Source organism: Orycteropus afer, unplaced genomic scaffold, assembly GCF_000298275.1.
Source record: "Orycteropus afer afer isolate SDZICR_OR568_19922 unplaced genomic scaffold, OryAfe1.0 scaffold00132, whole genome shotgun sequence".
NCBI lineage: Eukaryota > Metazoa > Chordata > Mammalia > Tubulidentata > Orycteropodidae > Orycteropus > Orycteropus afer.
Window position 1 is genome coordinate 417,678 of NW_006921719.1, and position 16,622 is coordinate 434,299.

The 16,622-nt window shown below is 45.2% G+C and overlaps 1 protein-coding gene across 1 annotated transcript in view; it reads left to right on the plus strand.

The window, feature by feature from the left end:
* Positions 1-16,622, plus strand: part of ARNT2 (aryl hydrocarbon receptor nuclear translocator 2) — a 179,223-nt gene that overhangs the window by 129,361 nt on the left and 33,240 nt on the right. Inside the window, exons 10-11 of the mRNA XM_007945085.2 lie at positions 1,973-2,047; positions 10,032-10,183. Of these exons, the coding sequence (XP_007943276.1) occupies positions 1,973-2,047; positions 10,032-10,183 (227 nt within the window). The remainder of the gene's footprint in view (positions 1-1,972; positions 2,048-10,031; positions 10,184-16,622) is intronic.

The window sequence follows — 16,622 nt, forward strand, 5'->3', positions numbered from 1 at the left end:
CACAACAACAACAACAGATACACACACACACGCGCACACACGCACATCACCAGCCACTCCTTGGAAGTAAGATTGGGCAATCTACTTCCGTAGAGATACAGCCTCGGAAACCGAAGGAGAGGTCGCTATGAGTCAAAATCAACTCGATGGCAGTGAGTTTGTTTTTTTATACATACATGTGTACATAAACAAACCAAACAAACTCACTGCCATTGAGTCAGTTTGACTCATAACAATCCCTCCTTGGGTTTCCGAGACAGTATTTCTATGGAAGTGGATTGCCCAGTCTTCCTTCCGAGGAGTGGCTGGTGGGTTTGAACCGCCAGCCTTCTGGTTAGCAGTCAAATGCATTAAGTACTATGCCACTAGAGCTTCCATACATGTATATATCTGAAAGGAAGGAAACATAAATGTGGCAAAATACTGACAATTTTTGAATCTAGGTAAAGGGCATATAGATATTTTTTGTACTGTTCTTTCAACTTTTTTGTAGATTTAGATTTCTTTCAAAATACCTTTAAAAAAAAGAGAAAAGAAATATATATATATATTCACACCTTTTTAAAAAATGTTGGGGAACAGAGTTTGGAATACATTAATTGATATGAGCATTTTATTTATGTATATATTTGAGAACTAGAAAAGGTCCAAACCAGAAATATTGAAACTCATCATATAATTCTGTATCTCTGTTAGGTTCTTAGGTACAGTCAAGTCAATTTTCCACTCATAGTGACCCCATGTGACAGAGTAGAACTGTCCCATCAGGTTTCCTAGGCTACAGTCTTTATGAGAGCAGATCTCCAGGTGTTTCTTCTGCAGAGCAGTTTGTGGGTTCCAACCACAACCTTTCAGTTAGCAGCCAAGCAATTAACCATTGTGCCATCAAGGCTTCTTCTCTGTGTCTCTAGATTCATGCAAATCTTGAGATTTTTGGGCAGAATAAAGGGAGAAATTGATCTCTTTCCAAATTCACCTTAACCTTGAATGGCAGATATTCCCAGACAGATCCATTTTTCCACTGGCACTTCCCACAGCATCTGAACACCTATTGGCACTCAAATAAGCCTTTTTTTCCTCCACTGTCAGCATCAGCTCACATCTAGGCCATTTGGTTACAGGGGTTCTCATCAGAAGGTGGTTTAAGTCTTTTGCTATTTAAGACAGTTCCAATTGGACCACTTCCTATAACACATTTGGAGTTGCCTTTTGACAGTTTATTTTATTCTGATCTGTTTTGTTGTGAAATATACTTTGTTTTGGGTTAATGCTAGGTCTTTTGAGTGAAACATAGACTAGTGAAGGTAAATAGTAAACAGGCTTTTAACAAGTACACTTATTTTATAGTAACAGTGTTTCTTCCACCACAAGAGAGCTACAGATTCCACATTTAAACAGTTCCAGTTTTCGTAGGCAACACATCTGTCCTCGTGTTACCATTTTTGCTTTCTTTTTATGTTTATTAAAATATGCTTATTACAATTTGCCTCTCCAAGGCAAACAAATATAAAATTGCATTCTGAAGCTGCTGACCTAGTGCCTCAGCAAAATTAGAAATTGATATTGAGCATGCCAAAGAACTTAGAGTGGGTTTCAGGAAGCCAGCTCTGAGATCTCTGCAAGGGGAAATTCACATCTACCTTTGTTTTGCCCTGTGGTGGGGCAAATCAAAAGAGATGAGTAAACCCAAACCAAACTCACTGCCATGATTTCAACTCTCAGCGACCTCCTTTGAGTTTCTGAAGTGGTAAATCTCTATGGAAGTAGATTGCCCAGTCTTCCTTCTGCAGAGTGGCTGGTGGGCTTGAACCACCAGCCTTCTGGTAAGCAGTCAGATGCCTTAGGCATTATGCCACCAGAGTTCCTTAAGGAGATGAGTAGGAGATGCAAATGAATACTGTTGTCTAATAGTGAGTAGATAAATTTTGAAAAGGGGACCTTGAAATTATTAAAGCTTATCTGTTTTACCTAGGACCTTCTGGGAAAGGACATTTTGGAGTTCTGCCACCCTGAGGATCAGAGCCATCTACGTGAAAGTTTCCAGCAGGTACTACTGACACCCATAGCTGATGTAGAAGCCCAAGTACTTGTGAGTGTGGCTGCCAGGGCATCAGGGCCTACTGTGTGGCTGGCAGGCTGCAAGGTCCTACCTAAGGCATTAGTCATGGTCCCTGTTCTGAAGGAGCTTACAGCTTAATGGGGAGGACAGACACATCAGGAAGTAATTACTGAGTAATGGGATAAAAGTTATAATGGGTCATGAAGAAAATACCCCAGTGGGCAGAGAGATTTTTACTCTATGGGGAGGAGTCAGGAACAGTCTCCCAGAGGAGAGAACAACTGAGATGAGTCATACAGGATAAGCATGGGCTTTCCAATACAAGAACTGAGAGAACATTCTAGTCTGGGGAGCCAACATCCAGAGATGCAAAGAAATATGACATATTGCGATTAATTATAAGCAGTTCCTCATGGCTTGGAGTGACACTGTCTGACTTATACAGAGGAGGTGGAAAGTGGTAAAAAATGAGGCAAGATTATGAAGGGTCGTATCTGCTACACCAAGGAATTGAAATTCTCTCCGGAGTCCTTTAAGCGTACATGAGGATTTCTTTAAGGATTTTAAGCAGAGCAGTGTTTTTGAAAAACAGCTTTGGCAGTCCAAGTCTACTGAACAGACGTAGGAAATTACTGGAAACAAAGACATGTCAAGAGGCTGTTTAAATTGCCCATATCAGAAGTGATAAGGTTGGAAATGGGTCAACGACACAGGAAATTAAAAATAGGAGGCAACTTAAGGAGATATTTCTTGGGTTAGTGATGGCTTTGGATAGAGACATTGAGGGCAAGATTGGAATTTAGGATGATCCCTTGGAGCCTGAGAGGATGACCACCCTAGTCACCCCATCATGAGCATCACTGCTGTTAAAAAACCAAAACCAAACTCACTGCTGTCAAGTCCATTTGATTCATAGTGACCCCTCCTTGGGTTTCCGAGGTGATCTCTCTATGGGAGTAGCTTGCCCGATCTTCCTTCCAAGGAATGGCTGATGGGTTTGAACTGCCAGCCTTCTGGTTAGCAGTCAAATGTCTTAGGCACTACTCCATCACTGCTGTTACTTGTTATTTATTGACCACCTACTAGATGTCAGGCACTGTGGAGAACCCTTTTGCATTTACTATCTTATTGAATCTTCACAACATTCAAGGAGATAGATAATATTGTCCTCACTTTATAGGAAAGTAAGGCTCTGTGACGTAACAGAGCTTTAAGGTCACAAAGTTAATGAGTGACAGAACCAGGATTCACACTGCAAACTTGCCACCTCCCAAGCACAAGTCCCTGGGTGGGACAAATAGTTAACACACTTGGCTGCTAATTGAAAGGTTGCAGGTTGGAGTCTACCCAGAGGTGCCTTGGAAGAGAGGCCTGGTGATGTACTTCTGAAAGGTGACTCCATGGACCACAGTTCTACTCTGACACACATGGGGTTACCGTGAGTTGGAATTGACTCAATGGCAGCTAGTTTTTGCTGGGAGCCCAAGTGGAGTTGTCATGAGAAAGAGCACATTTCTTCAAAGAACCTCACTGCAGCCCTTGGAAAGACATAGGATAGACAACATTACAAAAAAGGGCCTTTGATTTGCCTTTCAAGAGTGACTCCTATTTAGTTATTCATCTGGGAGAACCAGTACTTGACATCCTGCTTTGCACATGTTTTGGAATGGACCTGCTCCATAGCTGAACTCTGCAGTGAAGGCAGTGCTGGTTCTACGTGAGTGGCCATTGCGCTCCATTTGTCCACCATACATGCAGCCACATCTCTAACCCCTTCCTCCTTTCTGTACAGCACTCCTCTTTTCTTCTGAAACATTCCCACTCTTGGTTTTCTTCCCACCTCTCTGGACACTCCTCCTCAGACTCCTTTGTTGGTTCCTTCTCTTCTGTCTCCCTTGGACAAACTGTGGTACTCCAGGACTCTGGCCTTGGCTGCCTTCTTTCCTCTCTGTAATATCTCCCTCCATGATCTTATCCACTGGATAGGCGACTACAGTCCAGACTGTCCTCTGAGTTCCACATCTGCCTATGTCCAGTCATCTACTTCACATCTCCACTTCTTACAGTCCCAAGTCTCTTTCACACCACCATCTACCTGGTCCCTTAGACTAGAAACCAAGAAACATCTTTCATGCTTTCCTTACTCTCACTTCCCACATCCAGCCCATCAGTAGCTCCTGCCCCATCTCTGAAATATATCTTCAATCCATCCTTTTCTTCATTCCCACCAACCTTGGCTAGGCCATCCCCACCCCTCATTTCAAAATTGCAGTAGCCTGCTTCCTGACCACCTTTCTGCTTTTATTCTTGTCCCAGTCCAAGCCATTCTTAAAATATAAATTAGATTTTGCCACACTTTCACTTAAAACCTGCCAGTGGGTGTCCTATGCATCTAGAATAAAACCCAAGCTGCTTCCATGCTGCTTTCTCTGCCTGAACTTGCCCTGCTTGTCTCATCTTCATCTGTGCACTGCATTACAGTCACACGCCACCTTGTAGTTCCTTCAACACTTCATGCCTTTTCCCATCTCAGGACCTTTGCATGTGTTGTTCCCTCTGACTGGGATGTTTTACCCTCACTCTTCACTCTTTATGTCTGGTGCCTTTGTATCCTTTAGATTTCAACTCATACCATGTCACAGATACCACCTAAGACCAACCTAGCTAAGAAGGATCCCCCAACCTCTTTTCTCTCCTTACGTTTCCTGCACAACAACTAGTCCTGTTTTTAATTTTAGTTATTTGTCTATTAGCTTTTCTTCCCCCTGTCTTCTCTACTAAAACATAAGCTCCCTGTGGGTAGGGTCCACTGAGCTTTTCACCATTACTTCTACCATATAGTGTAGAGTCTGGCATTTGAATGGGATTTAATAAAGCAGTCTCAGATGATCATGACCCCAAGCTGATGGCTTGTATTTTGGAAAAATGTCAAATTAGAATGGTAAACACTGCGAGATTATGTCTTTTTATACCCTGTCTTCCCTAAATATGTACAAATTTTTAGGGACTTTTCATCGGTTTCACCGGTTTCCTAGTACCCTAGTGCTACTGTCACAGAAACACCACAAGTGAGTGGCTTTAAAAAATATAAATTTATTTTATCACAGTTTAGGAGGCTAGATACCCAAATTGAGGGCAGACTACAGGGGAAGACTCTGTCTCTGGGCAAGGTCCTTGTCTCTTTCAGCCTCTGTAGCCCTAGCATTCATCATTTCCTTGTTGATCTTCACATGGCATCTCTGGTGGCACAGTGCCTAAGGCATTTGACTATTAACCAGAAAGCTGGAGGTTCAAACACCAGCCACTCCCCGGAAGGAAGGTTGGGCAATCCACTTCCATAGTGATACTGCCTCAGAAACCCAAGGAGGGCTCGTTATGAGTCGGATCCGACTCAATGGCAGTGAGTCTGGTTGTTTTTTTGTTTTTTTTCTGTGTCTAATATGCTCTTTTTGTAACTCAGAAGTGAGTAGGTTTAGAGCATACCCTACGCTGATATGGACTCATTAACATAACCAAGGAAAACCTCATTTCAAACAGGATTACACCCGTGGGCATGGGGATTAGGATTCCAACATTTATTTTAGGGAGGAGATACAAAGTAATCAGTAATGGTCAGGTTTGGGTCAGTTGGCTTCATTTTTCTATGGAAATGAAGTTGTAACAGTGATTGGGCCTCCACTGCATGCTCAATCATGAGCCATTTTGACGTACATTATCTTATATAATCCTCCACCCCCACAGTAAATACTGTCCTCCCTACTTCTTCACAGTAGATACTGAGACTCAGGTTCATACGGCAATACAGTAAAACACTGGGGCAGGGGGTGGGGGCAGACCTGCCTCCCTCCAAAGCATCCACTCCCGACCCCACACCCCACACACAGACCCCTCCATCCAAAAGAATGTCTGAGGCTTTCAACTGCTAACAGTCTCAGAACATGGTGGATTTGGAAAAGAAAAAGAAGGAATTTAATATCAGATCCTGCCCTGGTATCCAGCTTAAGTGACTCTCGCTCTACAAGCAGCAACCTCATTCCTCCAGTGGGAGGGGAAGCCAAGGCAGCAGTGCCCGAGAGCCGGCAGCCTCAGCCAGGCCCAGGGCTCAGCAGGCAGCGATCAAGCAGCCACAGTGGTGTCCTGGAGAGCACTGGGCCTTGGCCCCACGTCTGTGTTCTTTGGGCTTCAGCCACTGGTGGGAAGGATGGGGACAATGTTGATAAAGGGAAGTGGTTTATTCATGAGAAAGCATGGAGGGGGCTCTGTCAGCTAAAAGTCAGCCCATGAACTGTGGATTTAAACAAAAGCATCTGAATGGCCTAGACACGAGACCCTTAGCGTGTGTTCAACTCCGGAGGAATTTTGAGTTTGGTGAGGTGACAGTATGCCAGCCTGGGCACTGGAAAACCTGCATGCTGCACTCAGCCCTGCTCAATGGTTCCCTCTTTGTGCCACAGTTTATGTAGAAGCCAAATGGAAGAGTTGAACCTGGTGAGATCTAAGGCAGGTTCTCATCACCTCCCTCTCCTATCTGCTCAGTTCTGTTTCATAGTGATGATGATGATGAAAGCTTTTTTGTGAAGAGCTATGCTGGACTGGAGGACAGTGGTGGTTCACTGGTAGAATTCTTGCTTTCTGTGTGGGAGACCTGGGTTCAATACCTGGTCAATGTACCTCCTGAGTGACCACCATCCATCTGTCAGTGGAAGCTTGCATGTTACACGATGCTGAACAGGTTTCAGCAGAGCTTCTAGACTAACAAAGACTAGGAAGAAAGGCCTGACAATCTACATCCAAAAATCAGCCTATGAAAACCCTACACCCACAGTGGTCGGATCCCATCATGCCTGGCATAGCCATGAGTCAGAGGTCAGCTCGACAGCAGCTAACAACAACATGCAGGGCTGGGTTTTATGCTTGGTCCTTTGTATATATGACCTCAGTTATGTGCAGTTAATGCATCACTCTGGTGATCGTGAGGCCTAATCTGTTTTACATATACTACTTTACATGTCTAGTTCCCAATCACACATCAGCTTCTCCAGCCTCCAAATACTTGCTCATACTATGCTGGCAGTTCAGACCCACCAGCCATTCCTCAGAAGGAAGGTTGGGCAATCTACTTCCTTAGTGATACTGCCTTGGAAACCCAAGGAGGGGTCTCTATGAGTCGGGTCTGACTTGACAGCACATAACAACAACAACAATGCCTCCTCCCAGGAGACCCCTCCCTGCACATCTTCACTTGCCAAAATTTTACCCTCCCTCCCAATGTATGTTCCAAACCCCATCTCCATCTGAGATCCCTTTCTGGGCCCCCAAAACAGTGTGTCTCTTTGTCCACAGGTAACCCCATGGCACTTCCACATACCTTTTTTCTAAGGGTGTTTAGTGCACTCTTTCTGGGATGCAGTTATCAACATCTCTTTCCTACCCCTGCTAGGTGAGGAGCTCCCTGAGGACAGGAAGTCTGTCTTGTCAATAGGGGTGCATGAAAGACAGTGGGCCCTGGGTCAGGGAGATCTGGGATCAGATCCTGGCTCTTTCACTCCTTATTCGGGTGGCCTTGGACCAGATATTTAACTTCCTTGAGGCTCACGTTCCAGATCCACACGATGTTGTCATGAGGATTACATGGAGTAAGTAGCATGTATGAGGAACTTAGTATATAATGTGGCCCCTCAGAGCATGCCAGACTGCGCATTCCTCTCCTTCTTTCTTTATCTGTAGCTATGAGGGTTGTGTCTTGCACACAGACAGTGCCTTACAAGCGTTTTGTTAAATGGAGCTGAAAATTTTCACATATCTCAGGCATTCTAGCTAAAAGAAAACACAACTCCATGCACCCACGTCTGCAGAAAGCAAATGTGTGTTTCAGCGCCTGAGATCAGGTGTCTAGTTCCCTGTGTTCTGTGCAGACACAGAGAAGTCCCTGTGGCAGCAACCTGCAGAATGCTGACCTGAGGGACATGTGGCCTTGTTGTCTGGCTCCTCTGACAACCATGCCAAGTTTCTGACATGCTTAGTTTTGGGGTTGCAGACTTGCCATCACACAACAACCCTAAGAACCCCAGCCTTGCTTTACCCGCAGCTTGTGGCTCCAGGCAAGACCTTCGACCTCCTTGACCTTTTGGTTAGATTCCTCTGTCACTCCAGGATTGCCCACAAGGGAGCCTTGCCTGACACCCTCAGGCTTGGGGCTCTTCTGGCTTCCCCAGGGTAGTCCAGAAAGAGAATGGTAGCCTGCTGTATCAGCCTAGGCCCACCAGGGCAGTTGAGGAATGTGTGTGAGTGCCTGTGCAGAGCCAGGCATGGTCCCAGGAATGGGGTTGTGGGGTACCAATAAGTCTCTGTCCCCATGCTGTGAATAGTCTGGGAGAAACAAAAGACATCAGACAGGGAATAAACTACAAGTGTAGTCAGTCTTAGGAACCAGAGAGTTGGGCCTTCTCTGACCCCTAGGACCCCGTTGTTATCTACGATCACACTGTCAGGTGGGTCTACACGACCACCCAGTCAGGTGGGTCTGCACATACTTGTGGAGGGGAGAGCCCTACTTGCCACTCTGTGTAGCCCACAGTCAGTCACACCCTTTCTGCTTCTCATTTTTCAGCTTTGAAAGCTGCCTACTGTATGTATGCATGTGTATTTGCACATCTCTCTGTTTCTGCAGGTGCATAAAGTGTGTGTGTCTGAATGTGTGTCCAGAGAGATAGTATTGTCATTGGGAAGTAGGACCATGGTTCCTGTCTCAGCTTTTCCATCACGGTTGTCTGACCTTGGTAACTTAATTTCTCTGGGTCTCAGTATTAATCATCTGTAAATAGTAAAACCTACTTCTCCAATTTCTTATGAGGATATATTGCTGAGATGATTATATATTTGGAAGTATTTTGGAAAACATATTGCAATGTAAGAATAGTAATGAGTACATAGGTACATGCATACAAATGCATGATACATACAACTGAATCATTTTATTACTTCTCTTCTCAGAGTATATTTGTTGCAATTTACATGGTACACAAACCAAAAGAAACCCACTGTCATTGAGCCTATTCCAACTCCTAGAGACCCACATTGGGTTTCCAAAGCTATAAATCTTCATGGAAGTAGATTGCCTCATCTTCCACCCACAGACTGGCCAGTGGGTTTGAATTGCTGACCTTCTAGTACCCACTGTGCCATCAGAGCTCCTTTGTATAGTAGACAGAGGTTAAATTTTTGTCATGTGAGGTATGGAGAAATAAATCCATGACTACTATGTGACTAGATACCTGAGTGAGATACTAACTTCAGGTACACTGGCATACTAACTTTCTGATGCACTAGTATCAGACCCAGAATCCCCTAGCAGCCAAAGCACAAAGAGAAACACTCCAACTTGTAGATTTTTCATGAGCTGATTTGTAAAAGCCAAAAAGTCATGATATAAAATGGACATCAGCGAGTTGGTTTCTCACACAGTAGTGACAGAATGGCCAAATAAAGTTCCCTGTTTCAAAAGACACTCTTTCTGTCTCTAACTCTGTCTGTCACTCCTTCTCTTTTGCTCTCTCTCTCTCCTTTGTCTCTCTCACTCACTCTCGTCTTTCTGTCTCTCTCACTCACTCTGTCTTTCTCTCTATCTTTCTGTCTCTCCCTCACTCTCTCTCTTCTGCTTTCTCTGTGTGTGTGTGTCTGTCTCTTACTCTTTCTTTCTCTGTCTCTCATTTGCTCACTCACTCAGTCTCTGTCTCCCTTTCTGTTTCCTTCTGTGTGTATTTGCACATCTCTCTGTTTCCTTCTCACTCACTCTGTTTCCTTCTGTGTCTCTCCCTCTCTTGTTTTCTCTCTTTTCCTCTCCCCTTCAGCTACAATGCCCCTATTCTGAGGTCTACGGCCCTCACAGCAACCGCACTGCCTGTGCCTCACCCTCCTTCTGTCTGGCACCATCCTTCCTCCTGCTGACTTCCTTCTCCAAATGTTTTCTCAGGTGGTCAAGCTGAAAGGCCAAGTACTGTCGGTCATGTATCGATTCCGTACCAAGAACCGGGAGTGGATGTTGATCCGCACTAGCAGCTTCACGTTTCAGAATCCCTATTCCGACGAGATTGAGTACATCATCTGCACCAACACCAATGTCAAGTACGTACACAACCTCTGCCCTTTGCTGGGCTCCAGATGCCCTTTCTTGGGTCCAGGGCTGTTGATTTTACTTTGGGGCTCATTTCTCCCACAGACTCTAGCTACAGCTGGAAATTCCTGTGGGGAGTAAGGAGCAATACTAGGGAAGACTGTGAGTCCTCACTACTGCTTCCCTCCCATGCTTCCACTTCTTATCTCCCTTCTGATTTAAAAGAACTCAAAGGGCTTAGGGACAACCCCTATGGTAGCCCCTTCCAATTCCCATAGTCAGTGCAAGGTACTCTGGTTTCCATTCCTATGCCTGGCACTCCCTCACTGCTTCCTGGTGTGGCAGCTCCTCTTGCCTGGCTCCTGGGTCCTGCTGAATCAGGGCTGGAAGAATTTAGACTGAGCCTCTCAGCAGCTGTAGGGCATAGGAGAGTTTTCTCAGCAGCCCACTCTGTGGCAGTCTTCCTCCTGTGGGCCTGGGGAGCCCAGACCCTCTGCTGGCTTCACCCAACACTGCTCCCATGGATGCTAGCACATAGACCTGGGCTCCAGCCTTGGCCCCATCCCTTCCTGGCCTTGTGACCTCAAACAAGTTGCTAATTCTCTTAGCCTTCACTTTCTCATCTGTGAAATGGGGTGATAATACCTACCTTTTAGGAATGCTGTGAGGGATAAATGAGGTCACACTCCTGACTATGGGCCAGATGCTGGGTTCAACTCCCTGCACAGTGTGTATGACCTTGGGCAGGTCTCGCTTCCTCTCTGGAGTTAGTCTCAAGGAGGTTCAAAGCCGAAGAACCAGCACAAATGAAGGCAAAGTGATGTTCAAGTGAATTTGAGCGTGGACAAGGCACAACTGGTGTGCCAGGGAGGCTGACACATGCAAGGATGTGAGATGAGGTTGGCATCGTGAGGACCGTCCTCGTGTTTCCCCAGGCTGCTCAGCAGCACCACCATCTTTCACTTTCCCAGGTTCTGCACTCAGTCAGTGGGATGGGCTCCCAGCCCCTGGCACCTCCTCCTCCTCGTCATCTGCTGACACTTCTCACAGCCTCCCAGCAATGACTGCATCCTCTAGGTGCCCTCAGTGCCTGCCATGCCCTGCCCTTTGTTGCCAGATCTGAGTTCCTTGGATTTGGAAGTTCCTATCTGTGCCCCTTTATGTCAACCCTCAGCCCCTGCTTCTAGGCCACAGAGCACAGAGCTGAGCAGATGAGGCCATGTGAGAGTGCTACAAATGGCAGATGATTCAAGTGCAGGCTCAGGGGTCAGGCGACCTGGATATTTTTGGTTTTCAATTCCAGCCCTCAACTGGCAAGTTACCTACCCTTTCTAAGTCTCAGTTGCTTCATCTGTTAAATGGGAAGAATAAAAGTACCTACTCTGTTGGCAGGAAGGACCAATTCCTGGAGAAGAACATTAAAAAAAAAAAAAAAACTCACTGCCATCGAGTCAGATCTGACTCATAGCGGTATCACTATGGAAGTAAATTGCCCAATCTTCCTTCTGAGGAGTGGCTGGTGGGTTTGAACCACCAGTCTTCTAGTTAGCAGTTAATGCCTTAGGCACTATGCTACCAGAACTCCTGGAGAAGGACATAATGCTTGGTTTTAAAAAAATAATAATAAAAAACAAACTCACTGACATTGAGTCAGTTCTGACTGATAGTGACCCCCTTTGGGTTTCTGAGACAGTAAATCTTTACAGTAGTAGGTTGCCCAGTCTTCCTTCTGCAGAGTGGCTGGTGGGTTTGAAACCACCAGTCTTTTGGTTGGCAGTCAAATGCCTTAGGCACTACACCACCAGAGCTCCTTAATGCTTGGTAGAGGTCAGCAAAACAGAGGAAGACCTCAATGAGTTGGATTGACACAGCAGCTACTACAATGGGCTGAAGCATAGCAACGATTATTAGAATGGCACTGGACCAGGCAGTGTTTTGTTCTGTTGTATATAATGTCTCTGTGAGTTGGAACCAACTCGACAGCACCTAACAACAACTTCCCCTGAGCTGTAGAGTTTCCATGCAGATTCTACATGTAGATATTGCATGGAGAGCTCTAGCATCATACCAGGCACAAAGTTAGCCCTCAGTACATGTGATCTGCAGCAGTTATTACTGACATTGTTAGCATCAGCACCATCAACCTGCCACCTGTTGTGGCTCCTTGGTTCATGTGGCTGATATGACTGGGGAGGGGCCTGACTAGCCATCATTGGATTTATCTAGTCACTACTGAGTTTATCTGGTCACTATTGAGTAACCTCAGTCAAATTAAGAGGGTTTTTTTAAAAAATTATTATTTCTCCTACTTGCAAACAGATTTCTTCGCAGAGCCCTTGCCTTGAAGATAAGAGTGAAGCTTCAGACATCAGAGCAACAGTCAGAGAGACTGAGCTCAATAACCATTGGTTTGTCTTTGTTCAACAGGGGGGTCTGGAGGTTGGTAAGTACAGGCCTCTGTCTCCACAGCTGTTAGACTTGAGTGGACCAAGTAGCAGGATGTGCTCATTGACCTGTGGGACACAGGTACAAGCAGTAGAGGTATAGGAGGAAGAGGCTAAACTAAGAGAAAGAAGAAAATGCCAGCCCCAGTCTGCTTAAAGGAGCTCTGGTGGCATAGTGTCTAAGGCATTTGACTGCTAATCAGAAGGCTGGCAGTTCAAACCCTCCAGCCACTCCTCGGAAGGAAGATTGGGCCATCTACTTTCATAGTGATACTGCCTCGGAAACCCAAGGAGGGGTTGCTATGAGTCGGATCCAACTTGACAGCAGTGAGTTTGGTTTTTTTTTTTTTGGTAATCTGCTTAACATCTGTTCAAGCTGCCACTTTGTCACATGCCCCTCCCCAGCCACATCTGGCCTTGGTGCTGGAATCTAGGCACCAGTGGGCAAGCACATCACCCATCTAGAGTTATAGGCACTGTTCTAGAACTCTTTTATGCCAACACAGTGATCTGTGAGAGCTACCTGCTATCACGTTCCTGTCTCCCCTTCTCTTCTCTTTATCCCTCTCTACCAACTTTTCTCCTTTAGTCTACTTACTTTCATAGACCTGTATGTGGTATCTGACACATACCAGGGTTCTGAGTCTGGCTGCTGCCTGGTGATGAGAGAGAAGCATTTCAGGGTCATGGAGACAGCCCATGCCCCACATGTAAGCATATGTTCAAGCTGAGTCCTGCCTGCCAGTAAAGCAGGGCTTCAAACCAGTTCAAAACAATTCAGTCATGGCCAGTGGGAGCAAGGGCAGTGTATGCATTGCATAACAACCAAATCTCCTGTGTGTTAGATTTTGACCCAAGTAGGAAACAGGCAGTGGTGCCCCACTCAAAGACGTGGCTAACTATGTTGCTTTGAATGTGTGTCAGCTGCCATCTTTGAGTGGGGCACCAGTAGCTGTTTCCCACACTGGTCAAAATCCAGCGCACCGAAGACTTGGTTGCTGTGCAACGCGTATGCCTTCCTTGTTTCCATCAGCCATGACTAAACCAATTTGAACCAGTTCAAAGCCCTGCAGTGAAGCTACTTCTACAGAAAGTCTGGGTTGCCCCCTGCAGTAAAAATCATGGTCCCAGGCTGGAGTCTGGGCAAAGTTTGTTTTTCCTTCCTTCCTTTCTTTTTAAAATTTTATTTGTCATTGTTGAGAATATACACAGCAAACCATACACCAATTCGATAGTTTCTACGTGTACAATTCAGTGACTGTTCTGATTACTTGGTGCTATTCTGACAGGAATATACCACCAATGGGATGGCTTGAAGAAACAGGAGTTTATTCTCTTACAGTTTGGAGGCTTTAAGTCTGAGTTCAAAGTGCCAGACTCTAGGGGTTGGGTGAAAGCCCCTCAACCTTGGGCTTCAGCTCTGCCTCCTGCTCCTGGCCCACTGAAGCTAGATGCTTTTCTTCACTCAGACAGCTGCTGGCTGCTGAGGCTGACGAACCCAAGGTTGACAGAACATGGCAGACTGCTGAACGACGACGCAGCTACATATAGGGTTCAAGCATGCCATAAGCTAGAAACCGTTCCACAAGGCATCTCCTTATATACAGGAAACAGACCACATCCCTAAGGCAGCTACTCAGCTGCTCACAGTAGATTCCACCATGGAGTTGATTACCAGTCTCATCATGGGGAATACTACAGCCAGCTGCCCAGCCACTCAACCAGGCCCAGCCAAGTTGACACACAAACTTAATTACCACAGTGAGATTGATTACATTCTGCAAGTTGTACACCATTCTCACCTTCCTTTTCCAAGTTGTTCCTCCCCATTAATATAAACTCACTTCCACTTAAGATTCCTATCCAATCTTTTGAGTTGCTGTTATCATTTTGATCCTGTACAGATAGTTCTTAAAAGAGCATTATGCTCAATGCAGACATTTTTTATTAGATAAGTTAAACTATTTGATTTTAAGAAGACTTCAGGGGATATTTTTGGTTTAAAGTTTAAAAATTATCTCAGAGCAATAGTTTCAAGGGTTTATTCAGCCCCCATGGCTCTAGAAAGTTCTGGAATCCATGAGAATTTGAAAAGCTGTTCTGCATTTTCCCCTTTTGATCAGGATTCTATAACTGGCAGAGTCCTTTAGATTTAGGTCAGAAGAACAGACTGAGGCTCCCCTCTTTTGAGTTTTTGGTATATTTACATTTTCTATCATTTCTTCATTCACTTACAACCTTTATGCAGGCTCAGCTGTCAAAAAACAATGTTTTTGTTGAGACTAAATTCAATGCAACAGGTACTCACTAACTGATAGCTGGCTGCATACAGGTGTCAAGCAAGTTCAAGATGTCTTTGTATGCATCCAGCCTTCAGATAGGAGCCCATGTGCCTAGAAAACTAAGACATGGGCTAGAATAGCATGGCAAGTGTGAGAAGAGGTGGAGGTGGGCACAGATAAAATGGTGTAGGACACAAGGGAGGAAGAAAATACACACTCCCCCCGCCCCAGGCTTCAACGACATCGTGCCCAGGAGGGAGCACTGTGGTGGAGCCTAGGAGGAAGCAAACCCAAAACCTGTTGCCATCAAGTCAATTCCAACTTAAGGTGACCCTGTGTGTTGGTAGATCCTCTTAACACCCATCCCAGGGCAAAGATTTTTATTTCTTTTTCTGAAACTCAAGCAGCATTGGCAAAGCAGAAGAAACACTGTATGGGAGTGTACCTACATATTATTCCAAGTTGGTCATTCTTGGTAGCTCATGAAGGTTCTGTGGGATTAGAGTCTTCCTCAGATGCAAACTTAATCCAAGAAGCCTGACTAGCACGTCCTCTGAACAGAAAGGTTTTCAGTTGTAAAAAGATAGCTGGGAAAGCTCACTGTGGACAGCAGAGGGCAGTGGTAACCAAGGAGGTTGACGATCTGACCCTGCTTTTAATTTGTGAGATGAGCTTTGCCAGCAGTAGGCAGGCTTCTATGGAAAGATCCTGGAATGCTCTGTGCTTGGGAGGAAAATGCAACATCAGTTACATTCAGTCAGGAACATCCAAAAGAAATTTCCTGGAGAAATGGAGTATTTAATGTTGAGCATTTGTGGGAAACTGCTGAAAAGTAGGCCTCTTTACCACCCCTGCGTTTTTCCTGTAATGTCAATACAGAACAAATACAGGAAAATGCAGACTCCTGTTAACTCACCTGCTGCTAGTACAGCTTTGAAACCTGCCCTTGTCTTTGGTGTTTGGGGTCGACACTTTTATGCAGACAAGTCCTACACTCTTTCTGAGTCTGAGCCATTTCAGTGATTTTACATTTGCACAACCTAGCTTCTGTGCAGGAGCTCTGGTGGGACAGTGGTTAAGGTATTTGCCGTTAACCAGAAGGCCAGAGTTCAAACCCACCAGTTGCTCCATGAGAGAAAGATAAGGCAGTCTGCTTCCATAAAGATTTATAGCCTTGGAAACCCTATGGGGCAGTTGTACTGTGTCCTATAGGGCTGCTACGAGTCAGAATCGAGTCAATAGCAGTGGGTTTTTGTTTTAGCTACTGTGTTTTTCTTAATTTCCAAAACCTCTTTCTAGAAATGATCTAAAGTTGTCCCCTTTGCATCTGCTCAGGCCAAGCCTGCCTTCCTGTGACAGCACTTGTTCCAAAGCCTTTATAGGTTTTTTATAACCACAGCTACTTATTGAGCTGTTGTATGTGTCCATGTTTTTTTTTATGGCTCCACTATGCCTAGAGTCATGTTTGACATCTTGCAAAGCCAGTTGTTTATCCACAAGTGTTTAGTGATTGCTTGCTGCACACCCAGTTGGCTGAGTAGTGGGCAGAAGGAGAAATGGGTACAAACTAAGATCAAGAATTTTGCTTTCCTGGTCTTTGCAGAGCTAAGAACCTCTAAGGAGCTGAAGCACCCAGTCAGCCAAGCCTCAAACCTGTGTTTTGTTCTGGGTTCCTCTGTCTCATTCACCTGCTACCGGCAACCAGTCACAGAACCTGAAGCCTA